Source organism: Solanum stenotomum, chromosome 12, assembly GCF_019186545.1.
Source record: "Solanum stenotomum isolate F172 chromosome 12, ASM1918654v1, whole genome shotgun sequence".
Lineage (NCBI taxonomy): Eukaryota > Viridiplantae > Streptophyta > Magnoliopsida > Solanales > Solanaceae > Solanum > Solanum stenotomum.
In genome coordinates, this window is record NC_064293.1 from 44,672,185 (window position 1) to 44,691,883 (window position 19,699).

At 35.3% G+C, this 19,699-nt stretch overlaps 3 protein-coding genes across 3 annotated transcripts; 2 read left to right on the top strand and 1 right to left on the bottom strand.

Moving 5' to 3' along the window:
- Positions 1 to 1,421: 1,421 nt before the first annotated feature.
- LOC125848162 (60S ribosomal protein L26-1-like) lies at positions 1,422 to 2,024 on the top strand. The gene has a single exon (XM_049527980.1). It carries the CDS (start codon positions 1,494 to 1,496, stop codon positions 1,932 to 1,934), a length of 441 nt encoding a protein of 146 aa, XP_049383937.1. The 5' UTR covers positions 1,422 to 1,493; the 3' UTR covers positions 1,935 to 2,024.
- Positions 2,025 to 3,970: 1,946 nt separating this feature from the next.
- Positions 3,971 to 7,776, bottom strand: LOC125848142 (mitochondrial outer membrane protein porin 2-like). Its single transcript, XM_049527950.1, has 6 exons — positions 7,600 to 7,776; positions 7,397 to 7,464; positions 5,124 to 5,234; positions 4,944 to 5,030; positions 4,637 to 4,845; positions 3,971 to 4,527 (listed from the first exon to the last, which is right to left on the bottom strand). The coding sequence occupies exons 1-6, from the start codon at positions 7,646 to 7,648 to the stop codon at positions 4,221 to 4,223; spliced, it is 831 nt and encodes a 276-aa protein (XP_049383907.1). The 5' UTR covers positions 7,649 to 7,776; the 3' UTR covers positions 3,971 to 4,220.
- Positions 7,777 to 13,772: 5,996 nt separating this feature from the next.
- LOC125848328 (calcium-transporting ATPase 2, plasma membrane-type-like) lies at positions 13,773 to 18,700 on the top strand. The gene is made up of 7 exons (XM_049528178.1): positions 13,773 to 13,996; positions 14,551 to 14,605; positions 14,683 to 16,634; positions 16,751 to 16,909; positions 17,316 to 17,487; positions 17,611 to 17,909; positions 18,012 to 18,700. The coding sequence occupies exons 1-7, from the start codon at positions 13,820 to 13,822 to the stop codon at positions 18,249 to 18,251; spliced, it is 3,054 nt and encodes a 1,017-aa protein (XP_049384135.1). The 5' UTR covers positions 13,773 to 13,819; the 3' UTR covers positions 18,252 to 18,700.
- Positions 18,701 to 19,699: the final 999 nt, after the last annotated feature.

Consider the following 19,699-nt stretch of genomic DNA (forward strand, 5'->3'; position numbering starts at 1 on the left):
CTACCTAGTTTGACATACTTTAGCACCATATATACTTAATTTATCTCTAGTTTAAAAAAATTACGCACAATACCACTTTTATTTTTTATTCCATATAGGTTAAAATATTTAATTAGATACACAAATCTCTTATATATGATATTAAATAATTATCTTAAAATTTAAACTCATTAATTAATGGTAAATTATCAATTCAAATAGTTTTTCTCTCACTTCAATCTTTTGCTCCCTCCCCAAATCCCATTACCTTCTGTCTCTCTCACCCCTAGCCCCACCCCCGATCTTCAAACACTTTCACCATCTCCCTTTCTTCCTTAATCCTCTCAATTCATGTTTGCATGTCCCTAATTCAAAACTAAATTTTGATAATCACAAGTATACAAAGATGTAAATTACTTTTTTTTCATTATTCTAATGTATCTTGGTTTTACATCTTATTTATGTATCTGAAATAGAGTTCATATTTCTTTAAAGTTCTATTGTATAAACTTTTACAAATTAGGCTATGAGAGACATGCTCGAGATACATGTATCATTAGTAGCGAGATACATGTAGCTAACAGTTTTTAAGACTGAGATACATATTGATACATGTATCTGAGATAAAATTCATATTTCTCTAAAGTTCGATTGTATAAACTTTTAAAAATTAAGCTACGAGATACATGCTCGAGATACATATAGCGTTATTAATGACGAGATGCATCATCCACCTTTGTAACGAAATGAAACTAGCTTGCACAAAGGGCAATAAAGAGCCTTTCTGGTTGATGCATATGACAAGGATTTTGGTCGTTCAGCAGCAGAGTTCAATATCAAAGGAGAAAACTACATGATTTTTTGTACCAATTTCATTCTATTTAGTTCCGTTATCATAATTAGACTATTTTAAATTGCACCTCAACCTGCCGATGTATTCCTCTTTATATGTGTTTTAAAAAGTTGGCGTAGGATTCAGGCGGATACAAAGGAAGGAACCGATGAAGAAGATGAAGAGTACAATAACAAAATTATTTGGGATTATGATTTCGTTATTTTTGGAAAACTTGTTAGGTTGATACTCAAGATCCTGTAAATCTGTTGGGTTGTTAATTAGTCAACAATCAATCCTTTAATAAAGGAAATAAGTTACACTTCTTTAATTCAAATTGATAAATTATTTATCTTAGCTTTAAAAACTGTTGGATACTTGTATCTCTGCCCTTAATGATACATGTATCTCGAGGTCAAAATATGGTATAAAAAGTAATATTACAAACTATTGGGAATTATAATAAATAGGATCTAAATTAGTGGGATTATAGTCGTTTCAAGTCCAATATATTATAGTTGGGCCGGATACTTAAGAAAATGGCCCAAATTACCGGCCTACCAGTTGCCCTAGAATTTGCTATACGTCCATCTATGCCATATAAGATCTCAAAAACCCTAATCACAGTCATCTCTACCGGCCACATTTGCAGAGAGGGAGCGTGAGAGAGAAATCGGCGAAGATGAAGTACAATCCAAGAGTATCCTCCTCCCGCCGCAAGAGCAGGAAGGCACATTTCACGGCGCCTTCCAGCCTTCGTCGGGTGTTGATGAGCGCCCCTTTGTCCTCAGAGTTGCGAACCAAGTACAGCGTTAGGTCCATGCCGGTAAGGAAAGACGACGAGGTTCAGGTGGTTCGTGGAACCTACAAGGGCCGTGAAGGAAAAGTTGTCCAAGTTTACCGTAAGAAGTGGGTGATCCACATTGAGCGCATTACCAGAGAGAAGGTTAATGGATCCACTGTTAACGTTGGTATTCACCCATCCAAGGTCGTCATCTCCAAACTCAGGCTCGACAAGGACCGTAGGTCTCTTCTTGACCGTAAGGCTAAGGGTCGTGCTGCTGCCGATAAGGATAAGGGTACTAAGTTCACCGCCGAGGAGATCATGCAGACAATTGATTAGTCCTTCTTCTATCTATTGTGTTTTCTGTTTTGTTATATCTTATTGCTCTTGCTACTTTGAAGCTTGTTGGAATAGCTAAAGAGTATTTTTTCTGAGACTCCCTGAATTTTGTTTAAGTATTTTAATAGTATGCAATTTTGGGTATAATCAGTTGTCATTCTCGTTTAAGTGTTATCTGTCTTATATACAATGCCCTATATGTCTATTTCCCTGTTATTTGGCAAAAATGTTTGCTTCTTCTGCTAGTATGATTGCTCTGTAAATATATGCATTGCTAGCACACTCAATTGCCTAGTAACATTTGAGGATGAAATGCTTTGTGTTTAATGTTCAAGCACTTGATTTTCCGTTTTCTGATGTAGGAGTTTAAAATACCCCTAAATTTGAGTATTGAACTCGGTTGAAGTGTGTTAGAAGTTGAAAACTATATTAATATAGCTATATCCTTGTTTTTGGCTGCAAAGTCATTGCATGCATTACTGACTTTGAGGATATGTGATTGAAGTTCTGCTGTGAACTTGTGATAATTTTTGGTTATTTGTCTGGCTAAGTTTGGAGTCCGAACCTCTGTTCTACTAGAGTATTAGGCAGGAGGTGAATCAATATTTAGGAAGAGTTTGATTGATGAATGTTTGACCTTGCTACATTTTCTGCTTTTAACCAGTATCTACCCGATTAGGGACCTCAGTCATCTTTAATATTTCCCTCTCCTCTACTTAGATTCATGCATTGCCTCATACAGCTCATAGTAGTAGTGATTGCTAAAAGGTGAATACAAGAGTTTAAACATATAGGTTAAGTACATTATTTTTTTAACTTGTTAATTATTTTAAAGCTCGAGAGAGTATTGTATGGCGTATGTGCTTATGTTCTGATTGCTAAAAGCTGTGAAATGTGAGTCACTCACTAGTCTTTTATATCTTCTCTTTACATGTTGCGTTCTGTAATTGGAACTTGCAAGCGTAGTACTCCTCTCCTTTCTGGTTGCCTGAAATTGCATAATCAGCATCTTGATTTGGTCACTTCTAGCACACACACTTCCACCACTCCAATTGATATTAAGTATCAGCATATCTTCTCTTAGGTTAGTTTGAAGTGCCAACTTTAAATTACACTTCTATAATTCTAATTTATAGCTGAGACAAAAACTTGTGACTTCAAGCTTGTTTTCCTGTGTGCAACTGGTAGTAGTCTTTTTGTTTGGTTCCTGTATCTTGTCCTATTGCTTTATTTATATTTCTATTTTCTTGTAAGTTCTTGATTTAATTAGATTCATATCCTTTTGTAAGTTCTTGGTTCCTATCAATCTCCCCAAATTATGTATGCCCTGCAGTAGCACTATGCAATGTTACTGGGTATGAATGAAATGAAAACAAACTTAGTGTTTCATTGAAGTTTATCAATTGCGCCTCAAAGATAACAGTAGATGTCAGCAAACACAAGACAGCAAGCAGATCAAAAGCATCTAATAAGCAAATGTATTTTTAATTACCACCGAAGGAATCTAGTAGGCATTTGCTCATAAAACTTGGTTGAAACATGATAAAAAGACAGCTTTGATGTTGAATGTCGAAATGGTGTTTGAACATTTATCAACTTTGAAAGAGTTTTAAGTTCTTTGAGTGCAAAAGTTTTTCAACAAAACCAATTTTAAAAACTCATCTCCAAAAACTAAATAAAAACTCATTGTAATTTTTCCTAAAAAAAAAATCATGTCGAGACAAGCTCAGTACTATGTTGAGGTATGGAGAATTGGTCTAAAAAGGACACAGGTAACGTAGTATGGATTGTATGATTTCATTCGCTACATAACCTTGAGATAAATTGCATTTCCACGTGCCCCTCGAAAGTACTTAAGAGAGAAGGCTATGCAGGCTTCAACTTATTTTGAGTCTATTTGGACTGGAACTTACTTTATAAAGGATGAGAAATTAACCAGTCACAGCAAACAATTTCCAAAAAACAGAATGTAGCAATAGATCTACATAGAAACAATTAAAATGAAATTAATGCAATTGGTGAAGTTACCTAATTGCCACCATATCAAAAGAAAAAGCTCTTCCAGAGGGAACACATCAAACACTTGGTCTTTCTCCGAGGGGATATGGAGAAGACGGGGAAAACTAGAGAAATACCATAAAGAGGCCCTAGAATCAGAGCAACTCATTCAGAAACCATCTAAATTGTGGAAAAAAAACACAAGTTTGTCGAACTACTTATTGAACACCTCTCCTCCAGGCACTAACCCCCAAAAAAATGTTAGTTGTTCACATCCAAAAATGCAGTTCAAGGCTTCAGAGCAAGGGCCACACCAAATTTGGGAGTCTTTTCCAAGGCCTTGGTGTCAAACTCACTAGAAATAGTCAACAATGACTTCGGAATCAGCTCATGCTGCAGTAGAGCCCCCAGGTTGCCATGATTATTGAGCTTGAGCTTCACAATTGTCAGGTTATCAACAGCATATGACCCTCCAACTGTGAAGGTGTTCTCATTTGTGGAGAACCGTCTAGTGATCTCGCCCACGGCTGCACTCTTCTTCAATTCATCTAGATGATGTATGTATGATGCCTTTATTGTGTCCCCTTTGTCACCTCTGGTGTAAAAAGAATCAATTAGAACAACAGGTATGTCAAACTTTTAACCTTCTTTTCATTTATGTTTTAGTTTCATTTCATAGATACAAATGCTCAGTGAAGACTTACAGTATTATAGCAGCACAAGAATCTGGTTTTGTCACACTAATGCCAGCTGTATATTTTGCAAGTTTACCTTCGGCTGTCTCATAACTTGCCTCTGCACCGATGGCGAAAGTGGGAGTACCAAGCGTGACAGAGAGATCAACTATAGGGCTTTGTTTCAGACCAACAGCTGTACTAAAGGCAGCATGATGGTGATAGTACTGAACTTCTAGCTGCAAGAACAACCAAATTTATGTTTCAGAAGGGAAAATTCTAAGATTTCCAGCAATCAATCAATACTCATTTGCCATAATATAGGAAAAAATTTCACCTTCCCAGAACTGTAGTCAGGGAATTTTAGCGAGGCAATGGTTTTCGTTGAGGGGGCAATGTCATTTAGAGTAAGAGTAGTTGAAATCTGCAAGCAAAAGGGAGAAACATGAAAACATTATAAAACCAATAAAAAGAGAGGCATTGTTTTGCAAAGAAGACCAAGGCGTGAGCAACTCACGTTTGACGCTGTATCAACTTTGACATCAATCAAAGCGTTCTTATATTTGTATTGTGCTCCAACATCTCCAGTTGAAAGCCCCCCCTTCTTTACTGCAGTTGATGTAAGGGCCTATATCGAGAAATCAAGATTAAAGAGCACGAACTTAGAAATCCAAATTGATATCTATTATTGTCAGTAATCCAAATAGAGAAGATAACTAGCACGTAAAATCTGAAACTATCTACTGGAGCAAATAAGACCATATACTTTTGGGAAAAGATTCAAGCCACATTTTTTGAGCAGCAAATAAAGGAGATTATCTTATTTCTGAAAAGTACAGAGCCGACATGGTTAGAAGATTGTATAAGGATCTTTATCAATATACTAAGAAAGTCCAAAACTATAATGAATCCAATGAGGCCATAAACTGCAAAAGCTTCTCAGTACCATGTGCACTCTTGTTCTGTACCAAAAACATAAGTCCATCACATTTGAATTCCTATCTAGACATAAGAATGGAAACACCAAAGTTTTAAGTTTAGTTGCCCTTTCAACATATTGTGAGACAAAATATAAAGTTCAGCAAGGGCTCTAGATATCAGTCACTGAAGTTCTCAAACAATCTTCATAGGAAACTGTTAATAAAGAGGACCACCTCAAATCTATGTTGCTCGGACTCTCCAAATCTACCGACAGGGGCGTGTTGGATCCACCAAAAAGTAGTGCAATTTTGAGGATCCGATGCGGGTGCAGCAACACTTTAGGAGCTCCCAAGCAACAGCCTTAAATATTTCAATCTTAGAAAGTCTGGTACTTCTAGTTGGTGGGAGTAAGGACAGAAAGTTTGAACGAAATACTTTGACTTAGATATTAGCTAGAATCAATCGATAATATATTCAAAGGAGTTCACCAACTATGAGAAACATACGCTGGATCCAAAATAGTTTATTCATTAATCATTGAGAACCCTATTTTACTCTTAAAACGTCAACCTATTTTACAGACTTCCATAGATGTAAAATATAAAAATTCAAAAGTGTTATCAATACTAATTTAAGACATCTCAATTAGTCAACTCATACATATTATTACCTTACACTAGGCTTAACTATTGCATTCTTAATTTGATCAATGCAATTATTTCCACGATTCTGAAAAACAACAAATATAGGTTTTTGATGATTCACATATCTTCAACATGTCAATTAAAGGATGATTAGTTCGTCATTTGAGCATCTTATCAATCTTTAGGAGTGCTCTTGTTGGGAGATGGGAGAGGGTTATAGGAGGCTGGTGCCTGGGACTTTCTAAAGAATTTTCTACTTCTCTTTTCAACTTCAAGAAAGAACGCTGTCTAGATCAATTCTTAGCCAAAATGTACTTCAGACAGATGGCGAATAAAAAATGTAAGAGAAGAGGGTAGAACTTTCTGTCTGTCGTGTCAAAACATTAGTACTTAAACACCTAGTATATACATCAAAATTCTAAAACATTTTCTTTCAGCTTAGAAAATATAAGAGGAAACTTCTATTGTTAGAATATTACTGCATCTACATACCAAATGAGGGAAATCCATTATCAAATTTGTGCAAATGATTGAAATATCCCCTCGAAGACATCTATCTTAACACCAATAATTAATCACAAGAATTCTAGGACTGAGCTAACTTAAAGGTGATGCTTGATCATTTTATGAGATAAATGGAGGAGAAGGATTGGAGTTTAGTTGTGCACTGCAGAATTGAATAAAAGGAATATCATATCCAAAAAGTAAGGAACAATATATTGCTGCCGGCAAGATCAGCAGAAAATAAGAAAGTACAGTTATCCATTCAGATTGGTTATTATTGGCAGCTAAACGGTACAATCCCACTTTTTCTGTTATGTAGTTTAAGTTTTAAAGAATGCACTGTGCTTTTACAATAAAAATGATTGATGCAGAAAAAAAATCAAAATCAAAACACACTTGAAAAAAAACCCTAACATCATACAAATTCATCATAGAGCAAATAGCAGTTATCTCATAGTTGAGAAATCTTCATCATATGATAAAAGATCACTGTTACACTGAAAACAGAAAACTCCACTTAAAATAGGAAAATGAGTTAAGACGCCTGGAATTAAACCATCGTCTGAACTCCAAACGACAACTCAAATCATGAAATCACTCTAAGGAGATTGCATAAACCCTAAAATTCACACAGCACCGAAATCTAACTAAAACCAGAATCTCGACTTCAAACTAAGAAGAAATAAGTATCAATCAGAGCTAAAAGTCAATAAAACCATACCACTCCAGTGTCGCTGTAGGTTGAAATAGATAGTTTCTGATCAGAGATATAGTCCTTAGTCAGAAGATCTGCATCAAAATATCATGTGGTCAGTATAAATCATATGCATCTATCTGCTTAACTTAAAATCATCGCTAATTAGTAGCAAAACTGAAATTGAAAATGAAACGAAGAAGATGAAAGCAACTGGATCAGAAAATTACCTCTGGCTTTCTTGCCAATATCAGAGAAAAGTCCAGGTCCCTTGCTCATTTTCTCTCGCAGAGGAATGGAAGTTTCGTAAGAACAACAGAGAGAGGAGAGAGAGAAAACTAGCGTAGCGAAGGGATCTAAATAAATATTGGGGCAGCCACCACGAGAGAAGGTCCGATCAACACAACGTGACAGTTTGTGGTCGCCAGCAAGGATCCATTATAGACCGTCTATTTTAATCGGACGGTCAGTATTTGGGTTCTGGTCTATTAGAACTTCTCTTATGTGAATCTGGTAAACGGGTGGGCAACTGATTGGAATCTTCTTCTTTAATCTTACTTATATTAAAAATATTATTATATCCAAAAAAATAGTCTTAAGAGGCAATTACTCTACTACATTTTTAGGTCCTAAGTAAAATTCTTGACGTTGGCAAAGTAAAGTCCAAATCTAAAACTAATAATTTTACTAGATTAGCTTAATTTTCTTTGCATATTGACTTCCCAAGGGAAGACGAAGGAAAAAACTTTAAATGAACCTAGGAATAGGGTTCAAGTCTACCGGCCCATTAAGATGCCCTGTTTCATACATTACTGTACTTTCACTTGACACCTATAACAACTCGTCTTACTGTGACCTTCTCTTGAATCCTTATAATAATAAATAGATTGCCTCATAGTTGTGCTATCGGAAGCTTTGTGAAAGTCGAGAACTTACTATTTAGATGCTTTTATAAGAAATCTGCTTCACACTTGGATATCCAACGTTTATTGTGCACGTGATAATTGATATCTCGAATTCAGGATAACTATTCGGCATACACAACCAAATGATATATACGAAATTCATTTAGTCTAAAGTTCCCAATGTTAATAAAACAACAAACCATCACGAGAAAGATGAAATTATTTAATTCATACAAGTATGTATGATTTGTTTTAGTCATAAATAAACTACATGTGATTAGTTAAAACATACTCCTTTCTTCGATTTGTTCTTTTTTAGGTCGTTATAAAAACATGTCTCTATTTTTTTAGTGAATTTTTTAATTCTAATTTTTCACATAGCATAGCATATTTAAGATTATTAGATTAAAAAATAATTTAATACGTTCTAAATATCTTTAATTTAATATTGTAAGTTTCAATTTTCTTAAATATATTTAAATTTCTTATCAAATCGATAAAATTGTAACGGAGGGAGCATAATATAAAACAAAAGAGAGTATCATCTTGAAAAATGAAGATTACAAGCGATTGCGAGGTAAAGGGACGTGACTGACTTATCGTTTACGAAAGATCTAGTTAGCAGTACTACAAGGTAGGGGTGTACAAACCGAACCATAAAGTCAAACCGAACCGATGAACCAAGTCAAATCGAGAAAAAAAACCGACTTATGGTTTGGTTTGATTGGTTTGGCGTTGAAAAAAAAAAACCGACCATTCTTGGTTTGGTTTGGTATTAATAAAAAAAAAGTCAAACCGAATCCAACCCAAACCGACATAATACATATATAATTTTAACTTTTTATACATAAAAATATTTATATAATCTATTTTGTAAATATTTTAAAATTAGTTTTATTAATTTTCAATATGTACAAATTAGAAATATATTCAGATTTGGGCTTATAACTTGTAATTGGTGAAATGATCCAAGCCCAATATAAACCTAAAAGTTAAAACCCTAGAAACTAGTCATATTCTCATTTCTCACTTTTCACTTTGCAATCTTTCCACTTTCCATAGAGCTGCTCAATCTTCATCTGCTCATTCTTCTCATTCATCCGCTCGTCTATTCATAGTCAAGTATGTTTTTCTTTTTCTTTTTCTTGCAAATGTAAATTTATCAATGAAGTTCGTCACTTACTTTTTCTTGCAAATGAGTAACTTTATTTTGAATCATTGCTGGCTGTTGCTACGAGTCTTAATTTTTTGTGTTTCGCTTCCTTAGATGGAGAATACGGCTGGAACTGATGTAGAAATGATTAGCGACAGTCCTCCGGTTGTATCAATACCTCAAAAGAAAGGTAAAAGCACTCCTCATCTCCGCACTCCTCCTAAAAAGCAAAAAAGAACAACCCCAATAGATTTCATTTCTACATATGGTAATACTGGGAGAGAAACGTCACAAATTTGGGATCACTTTGCTAAATTTATTGCTAAAGGAGGTAAACAAAGAGCAAAATGTAACTATTGTGTAAAACACTTTGCTGCTGAGACAAAAACAAATGGAACCTTTGTATTGTGGTCACATTTAAATGACAAATGTCTCAAATCTCCCTTTAGATTTGTTGATAAAAGGCAAACAACTTTGAAATCTGTCCCAATCAAAGTAGGGGGACAAGAAAATGGAACAAGTTCTATAGAAAAGGTTGTGTACAATGTGGAGGATATCAGGAGAGCCATCGCTGAATTTGTCATTATTGATGAACAACCATTTAAAGTTGTTGAAGGGGAAGGTTTTAAAAAATTGATGGCCAAAGCTTTGCCTAATTTTGAATTACCTTCACGGGTAACTGTGGCTAGACATTGTTTGAAGATCTATCAAGAAGAGAAAGAGAAGCTTAAAAAACTTGTCAAGAATCAACATATATGTATTACTAGTGATACATGGACATCACTTCAAAATTTGACTTATATGGTCGTGACTGCTCATTGGATTGATGATGAATGGAACTTACAGAAAAAAATTCTTAATTTTTTCCAAACTCCGGATCACAAGGGTGAGACTATAGCTAAAGGTATTGAAGCATGTTTGTTGGATTGGGAAATTGAAAACTTGTTTACAGTGACTCTAGATAATGCATCTGCCAATGATGCTGCCATTAAGCATTTGAAGGCACTTATTGATGATTGGAAAGGGGTCATATTGAGAAATGAATTTTTACATGTTAGATGTAATGCTCATATTTTGAACATAATTGTAAAAGAAGGTTTAGATGAACAAATTGAGCCAATTTCTCGCATAAGGAATGCAGTGAAATATGTCAAGTCTTCTGCTTCTAGGTTTGCCTCTTTCAAGTCATATGTTGAGAAGACTAAGCTAGACACTCATGGTCTATTAAGTCTTGATGTTGAAACTAGGTGGAATTCTACATATACAATGTTAGAAACTGTTGTAAATTTTGAAAAGGCCTTTGCAAGAATGAACGTGGATGATCATAACTATCGAAAGTATTATTTTCAAAGTGAATTGAAAGGACATCCAACTACAAATGATTGGCAGCTTGTGAAAGGTTTTATAAAGTTTCTTAAAATCTTCTATCAGTCTACTTTAAAATTTTCAGGGAGCTTATATGTTACTTCTAATATATTCTTCCATGAATTTTTTAATGTTCGAAGTTCTATATTGAAGTACTCTTGTAGTGAAGATCTTATTTTGATTGATATGGCTGGAAGGATGAAGGTTAAGTTTGATAAATATTGGGAGAATATTGAGAAACTTGAGAATTTGAGCATATTGTTGTTCATTGCTATTGTGTTGGATCCTAGGTATAAGATGCGATATGTCAATTTTATTCTTAGCAAATCATATGGCTTCTTATTGGGAAAATTAAAGGCAGATAATGTAGAAGGTGTCTTGAAACGTTTGTATAATCATTATAATTATTCTTCGACTGAAACTTTTACAAATAACATTGGAGGTGACACTAACATGATGGGTGAAATTGATGATATATTGCATTCTCAATGGGAGAAACATTTAGAAAATGAGGAAAACATTGAAAAAAAATCTGAGCTTGATCAATATTTGATGGATAATGTAGAGAAGCCAAAAGATTTTAATATCTTGACTTGGTGGAAAGCTTCATCGAATAGATATCCAACTATTTCAAAAATGGCAAGGGATGTTCTTTCTATTCCCGTGTCCACTGTTGCATCTGAATTAGTCTTCAGTACAGGTGGTCGTATTCTTGATTCATATCGAAGTTCTTTATCACCAAAGACAGTAGAAGCTCTTATTTGCACTCAACAATGGATACGGTCACCTTCTAAAGAATGGAAGGTTCAAGATTATTTGGAGGAAGTTCAGAAAATTGAAGAAGTTGAAAAAGGTAATTTACTAATTTAATTCTTAATTCTCCATCTTTGATATTAATGTTTTACTTTGAAAACAACTTTATGCTAGTTGCGATCCAACAAAGTTGAGTTGACAAATGATTCAATATCTAATTACTCATTTATGTGCTAATAATTCTTTTCCTTTCAGAATGTCCAGGTGCTCCTTTGAGTATCGATTAGTTTAATGAAATAGCTTTTTGCAAATCTTTTGATATATAGGTATTTCCTTTCCCTTTATTGAAATGGCGTTTTATAGTTCTTTATTATCTAACAAAGTTAATTTAAAAGGCTAGTTACTTGTTCACGTGCTGATAATTTTCTTTCTTTCAGAATGCATGTCTAGGTGACCTTTTGAGTATATATTAGTTTGGATGAAGAAAATATGCAGCTGGATCATGGTAGTTGAAGATTATTGGAGTAGCTTTGCAGTTCTTTTGTTGGGTTTTTAAGAGGATATTTTACAAACATAATGTGAAGTGCTGTGTTTTTAATTTTCAATGTTAAATAGACTTATTTTTTATAAGATATTTGCTCCTGCTGATCATGTGAGGATTTTGATAATCAAAACTTGTAGAAATCAGATTGAAATGAAATGGTTATTGAGCAGTTGTTAGGATGATGGGTTATTGAGTAGTTGTCAGGTGGCGTTTCTCTTTGTATCTTCTTCTATCTCGATGTGTTGTCTTCTGATGTTATAAAATCCTCATTCTGTGGTTGTTTGCTTTAGTTTGCTATTGGGTTGATGATGTCTTAGCGTGATGGGTATTGTTTCTTAATTGTTCTTAGTCGTTTCCTTGAGTCGGCATAATATCGAGTTAAAAACTTTGAAGATTCGTGGTCTGTTGGCATTTTTATGCTACTTTTTTGAGGTTTTTGCTTTATTGCTCCCTTTCCCGGGTCTGCTGCTTAATTCTGTGATTGGGTCTAGTCGAAGCTTGTGGGTTTGCAGCTGGTATTGGTATTTCTTGGCTACTCTTTTGAGTTCTGTTTTTAATTAGCTCTAAGCTTGCCGTTCCAATGCACATAATTTCATATGTGCAATTGTGCATTGACTAACATATTCAATTGATGCCACTTAATGACATTCAGGTAGAAACTGCAATTGTCACTTAACCAATTGAGTATATACATGCATTTATGTACCTATCAATACATATGGAGCCATAAGAGAGAAAAAAAACACTTGCATTCCACTTACAATAGTGAATGACTCTATCAAAGAGTTTAAGTAATTTGTTTGACAGCCAATAGATATGTGTAACATATGAAATGATTATGTCTGCATTAAATTGGCCAGAAACCAAATAGTTGTCCAAATGTAGAATAAAGGCTATTCTTGTACTAAAAACACCTCTAGCTTGTACGAAGATGGATAGATGAATATTGACTTCTCCTATTGTAAAACCTAAATACTCTTTAAAAAAATCGATAAAACCGAATAAAACCAAAACCGAAAAAACCGATTTATATTGGTTTGATTTGGTTTATAAACTTAATAAACCGACATAATTGATTTGGTTTTTTTGATAAAAAACCAAACCAACCCGACCTATGTACACCCCTACTACAAGGAACCAAAAAGGAATATATGGGTCCTGCGTCTGCCAAACGCGTAAACGAAGCACAACAATTTTAACTGACTTTACTTCAACTAATTTGTCTTTAATCAAGAGAGTAAAAATAAACACCCATACTCAATTAATTTTCTCTTTCACGTAATTACTACTCCTAATAGACTTTTTAGCATTACTAATTAGATGAAACATATGACGTAACATATGCCATAAAAGAAGGACCGTTTTAATGCAAATTAATGAAGCTCCATTAATGTTAAACCAAGTATTCATAGCGTCTTTCACCCAAAACTCGGATCCATCTTCTTCACTACTCCTTAATTCTTTTACTATTATTATTCTCCTTGTCTCCATAAAGCTCCAACACACACCACATTTTTCTACTTTTGTTTCTGCAAATATATTCTTTCATCACAAGTCACAACAATGTCTTGGAAACTTCTTACCCCAATTTAACTTTCCTCACTTTTTCTCTTTCACCGCGTCACTGTTCTTTCTTCAATGCGTTGCCTTTCATGAAAGTAACGGTTTGTCTATATATTGATTTGTATTTGTAGTAACTAAAACAGAGAAGAAAAAAAATTAAATTAAATATGGAGAGCTATTTGAATGAGAATTTTGGAGGAGTGAAGGCGAAGCACTCCGAGGAGGAGATGCTCCGGCGATGGAGGAGTCTTTGTGGTGTAGTTAAGAATCCAAAACGTCGATTTCGTTTCACTGCAAATCTTTCAAAGAGATATGAGGCTGCCGCCATGCGCCGTACAAATCATGTACGTACTCCCTTTTACTTGTACCATCAGTTTTGTGTTTTCTCTATTAAAGATATACTTATCACTGATTAATTTTATATTATACAATTGTTAACACTAATAAAGGAGTTGCCGTAGAATATGCGCCCACTACAATGGGTGCAAGCTAGAATGCTTATGTCAGCTTGATTGTTCAAAAAAAAAAGTCCTGTTTATTGCGTTATATAAAGGATTTGAGACATGATTGATTTAATTTGATTCATGTAGGAATTAGGCAAAATAATGAAATGCAATATCTACATTTATAACATAGGTGATATATTATAGAGTAGTACTATATAGTATGGATCCTTTTTAAGCCGTTTCGTATAGTTTTTTTTTTTTTCAGAAGGAGTAGTTTTGTTGCCTGATGCATGCCAATTTTACAGCACTAGAGTTTTGTTATCTCGAAATTGTATTAAAACTTGATATCGTTTGATGTTACTGTCGTATTATGTTGTGTACTGAAGTGACAGATTTATGAACAAAATGCTTGTTGGTAAATGTTGTTGAATGTTATGTTTCACGTGTTACAGGAGAAATTAAGGGTAGCAGTTTTGGTTTCCAAGGCTGCATTTCAGTTCATATCAGGTGAATTTCAATTTATGTTCGGTTTAATAAGGTAACCCAATGGGAAAATCTTAAGGTGTTAATTCTGTGGCTTGCAGGTGTACAAGTAAGTGACTACACTCTCCCTGATGAAGTTAAAAAAGCTGGTTTTCAAATTGACGCGGAAGAGCTAGGATCCATAGTTGAAGGCCATGATCTGAAAAAGGTGAAATTTCATGGTGGAGTGGATGGCATTGCAAATAAACTGGCTACTTCAAGTACTGATGGGCTATCTACACGTGATTATAGTACTCTAATCCGCAGACAAGAGATATTTGGAGTTAATAAATTCCAAGAAAGTGAAGCTCGGAGCTTTTGGTTGTTTGTTTGGGAAGCCCTTCAGGACATGACCCTCATGATCCTTGGTGCTTGTGCATTTGTTTCTCTACTTGTTGGCATTGCAATGGAGGGATGGCCAGATGGGGCTCATGATGGCCTTGGTATAGTAGCTAGCATATTGTTGGTGGTCTTTGTTACTGCAACAAGTGATTATCGCCAATCCTTGCAGTTCAGAGACCTGGATAAAGAAAAAAAGAAAATATCCATCCAAGTTACTAGGAATGGGTACCGACAAAAGATGTCTATATATGATCTAGTTCCAGGTGATATTGTTCATCTCGCAATAGGAGATCAAGTCCCTGCAGATGGACTCTTTCTTTCAGGATTTTCTGTTTTAATTGATGAGTCCAGTTTGACTGGTGAAAGTGAGCCAGTGACAGTCACTGCTCAGAATCCCTTTCTTCTTTCTGGAACCAAGGTTCAAGACGGGTCTTGTAAGATGTTGGTAACAACAGTTGGGATGAGGACTCAGTGGGGAAAACTATTAGCAACTCTCAGTGAAGGCGGAGATGATGAAACTCCATTACAGGTCAAACTGAATGGAGTGGCAACAATCATTGGGAAAATAGGCCTATTCTTTGCTGTTGTGACTTTCGCGGTACTTGTGCAGAAAATGTATAGCCGTAAACTTACAGAAGGATCACACTGGAGCTGGTCTGCAGGAGAGGCTAGGGAATTATTAGAATACTTTGCAATTGCAGTTACAATTGTAGTGGTTGCAGTTCCTGAAGGACTTCCCCTGGCAGTGACGTTAAGTCTTGCGTTTGCCATGAAAAAGATGATGAATGATAAGGCACTTGTCCGGCATTTAGCAGCTTGTGAGACAATGGGCTCTGCTACAACTATTTGTAGTGACAAAACTGGCACGCTAACAACCAACCGCATGACTGTAGTGAAAACATGCTTCTGTATGAATGTCAAGGATGTGCATAAGCCGAGTGATGCATCCGCCCTTTGTTCTGAAATCCCTGATTCTGTACTCAAAACTTTGCTGCAGTCAATTTTTAACAATACTGGAGGAGAAGTTGTAGCTACCAAGCACGGGAAACCTGACATATTGGGAACACCAACTGAGACTGCTATATTGCAGTTTGGTTTATCACTTGGTGGCGATTTTCAGGCAGAACGACAAGCTGGGAAACTTATAAAAGTTGAGCCATTTAACTCTACAAGGAAACGCATGGGTGTGGTGCTGGAGCTTCCTGAAGGAGGTTTAAGGGCTCATACTAAAGGTGCTTCGGAAATAGTTTTAGCTGCCTGTGACAAGGTAATTAATTCCAGTGGGGAGGTTGTTCCCTTGGATGAAACATCAATGAACCATCTGAAGACCACAATTGATCAGTTTGCCAATGAAGCTCTTCGCACTTTGTGTCTTGCCTATATGGAGCTGGATAAAGGATTCTCCCCTGCTGCTGATATTCCAGTTTCTGGGTATACTTGTATAGGTATTGTAGGTATAAAGGATCCTGTTCGTCCTGGAGTTAGGGAGTCAGTTGCACTCTGTCGTTCAGCTGGGGTCACTGTTCGAATGGTTACTGGAGATAACATCAATACTGCAACAGCCATAGCTAGGGAATGTGGTATACTGACTGATGCTGGTATTGCCATTGAAGGTCCAGTTTTCCGGGAGAAGAGTCAAGAGGAATGGCTAAAACTGATTCCCAAAATTCAGGTACTTCAATCATTTTGGTTTACAAATGAGAATGAGGAGATTATAACAAATTATTCTTTTAAAATGTCCCACTCATTGTGATATCTAATTTTTTTACATCTTCTTTACTTCTTCAGGTGATGGCTCGGTCTTCACCACTAGACAAGCACACGTTGGTCAAACAATTGCGTACCACATTCAATGAAGTGGTAGCAGTTACTGGTGACGGAACTAATGATGCTCCTGCACTTCATGAAGCGGATATTGGACTTGCTATGGGCATTGCTGGAACTGAGGTGAAATATAATCTCTTGTTAGTCCATTCCCAATCAAAGACAATAAATAGTTCAGTGTTTTACGTTTTATTTGGTACCAAATTCTCACTGGATAGTGCATTTACATGCACAGGTAATTGGTTGACAGCATACTCATTCTTAGGCTTAACAGTTGAAATAACTGGTCTTCATATTCTGCTTGCCAGTCTAATGAAATAAGTTGCATCGAGCAACGAGTTTAGAGATTATTTTTTTGACTATTCTTAGCTGATCAAACAGCTTGATGTAAAATAAGACGGAATAAAAAGGATAGTGTCTATCTTATGGCGAGAGTCTATCTATACTGACTACATAAGGCAAAGTTTGCAACATTGAGTGGTTAATTTGTAAGTTTACTCTGACATATTTCCTCTGACTCTGGTTTCAGGTTGCCAAAGAGAGTGCTGATGTGATCATATTGGATGACAATTTCTCCACAATTGTGACAGTAGCCAAATGGGGACGCTCAGTCTATATAAACATTCAGAAATTCGTTCAGTTTCAGCTGACTGTTAATATTGTTGCATTGGTTGTCAACTTCTTATCAGCTTGTTTCACTGGTCAGGAACCTTTCTCTTCTTGTACTATGCTATTAAAGCAATTTTGATTGCCAATTACTTCTATTTCATAGACACCTGAATATTATTCTCAACTATCATGCTTCTGCTCAAACTATCCTTCAGGAACTGCTCCACTTACTGCTGTTCAACTCCTGTGGGTTAACATGATCATGGATACTTTAGGAGCCCTTGCCCTCGCGACAGAGCCTCCTCACGATGAACTAATGAACAGAGCCCCAGTAGGCAGGACGGGAAATTTTATAAGTAACGTCATGTGGCGGAATATCTTGGGACAATCCTTATACCAGTTCGTAGTAATATGGTTTCTTCAGACAGCCGGTATGGGATTATTTCGTCTAAGTGGCCCTGATGCTACACTAACCCTCAATACAATTATCTTCAACACATTTGTATTCTGCCAGGTAAAATTTGAAGAGACATTTGCAATTGTTTTTTTCCATTAAGTCAGATAATGATGTAAGATAGCTTCAGTGGTTTACGTTACTTTTAATTCTTATTTGCAGCTCTTCAATGAAATAAACTCCCGAGAGATGGAAAAAGTTGATGTTTGGGAAGGAATTCTTGATAATTACGTATTTGTTACAGTTATCAGCGTCACACTTGTGTTCCAAATCATAATTATAGAATATCTGGGGACATTTGCAAGCACAACACCCCTTTCATTCTGGCAATGGTTTGTTAGTGTATTTTTCGGTTTCTTGAGCATGCCAGTTGCAGTAGCCTTAAAGGGGTTTGAGGTATGAAGTACATGAATTGAAGGTACCAGGTCTTTTTGTACAATTCCTTCACGAGAGGAACCGGAACCGCCCTACCAACTCTCTCAGATTGCCTGAAAACTCAATAAAAAGATTTGTTTTCTCTTTTGATATTGCAGCCTCAGTAACACAATTGTAGATCCCAAAATTCCTTACATTTTCCCTGGTTTTTCTTTAGCTCGAGGGGAAAAAGGAAAAAGAAAAAAGAAAACACCAAAAGAATTAGGAGGATCCAGTATTCCAAAGTTTGTGATTTGTGAAGAGTGTCTAGCCTAGGCTTTCAAACAGCTTGTGATTTACCTATAATTTTAGCACATAGATCAGTACCTACTCCTTCAAACAGCTACTAGTAGTTCTTTAGCATTTTTCTGATTTGTTGGATTTGTCATGTAATTATTACTTTACCTGTTGATGAAGAGATTTTATGCTTAAAGCTTCTAAGTGTGGCTCTTCTTGTTCTGTTTGTTGGATAAAATGGAATAAAGAACATTGTAAAATTTCTATAGCTGTTTGACATTCTCTAGTGTTTCTAGTTGATTAGTCAGTTCATATGAAATTGCTGCATACTATTATTAACTTTAGTATAGTCATGATTAAGATGCGCCAAAAGTTCAGAAGATATTAAAAACTTGGAGAGGAGAAGCAAAAGCAAAGTTAAGATGAACGGTAGTTTTAAGCTATTAAGTCATTCAAAGTCATTACTTAAAATTTTGATGAAAAAGGTGTCAACAATCTACTTCCTCCGTCCAAAAAAAATTCTCTTGATTTGGAATATGAGGGTCAAACTAAGATGTTCGATCTGAATTTAGACATAAAATCTTCCATTTATTTAAAAAGGGGACCCAATTCTTGTTTCACTCGATATGAAGTCTCTTACATTATCTTGTCCATGCTCTAGTGACGGTAAAGAAAGTGTTAGTAGTCCCACATTAGTAGTAGGTGAAATAATAATTTGTCTCTTTGCATGACTTTGGAGTAGCTCATCTACATGAAAGTAAAGGGAAGATCCATATATTAAAAAAAAATAAAATAGCAGAGACAAACCAAAATTATTATACAAATCGGCATTGCTGTCATTTTAAGAACATGTGTGTTTATGCTATATTGATATACGATTTTGTAATTATTTGTATGTGCTATGTTAATATGGTGGTTGAGATACTGTACAATATTTTTATTAAAAATAAACTACTAAAGGTAGAAAATTTATCATCTTATACAACTATAGGGACGTGTGAAATCAATATTGAGTTGCCTCAATGATCAATGATGCACATAGACAGCTTTACAATGTTTGCATGTGGTTTGTTGTATACTATAAAAAATAGTAATACTTTAATTGATAAAATAATATTCCATATGCACTATTTAAAATTCTGTATCTGTCTTACTATTTAAAGTATAGGAGAGGTTAAAATAAATAGAGGAAAAAGTGC

Coding starts and splice junctions, on each gene's coding strand:
- LOC125848162 (XM_049527980.1), top strand. CDS start 1,494: ATGAAGTACAATCCAAGAGTATCCTCCTCCCGCCGCAAGAGCAGGAAG.
- LOC125848142 (XM_049527950.1), bottom strand. CDS start 7,648: ATGAGCAAGGGACCTGGACTTTTCTCTGATATTGGCAAGAAAGCCAGA. Junction 5,235..7,396: donor CCTACAGCGACACTGGAGTG/GTATGGTTTTAT, acceptor TTCTCGATATAG/GCCCTTACATCAACTGCAGT. Junction 4,846..4,943: donor CTGACTACAGTTCTGGGAAG/GTGAAATTTTTT, acceptor TTGTTCTTGCAG/CTAGAAGTTCAGTACTATCA.
- LOC125848328 (XM_049528178.1), top strand. CDS start 13,820: ATGGAGAGCTATTTGAATGAGAATTTTGGAGGAGTGAAGGCGAAGCAC. Junction 13,997..14,550: donor CCATGCGCCGTACAAATCAT/GTACGTACTCCC, acceptor CACGTGTTACAG/GAGAAATTAAGGGTAGCAGT. Junction 14,606..14,682: donor TGCATTTCAGTTCATATCAG/GTGAATTTCAAT, acceptor TGTGGCTTGCAG/GTGTACAAGTAAGTGACTAC.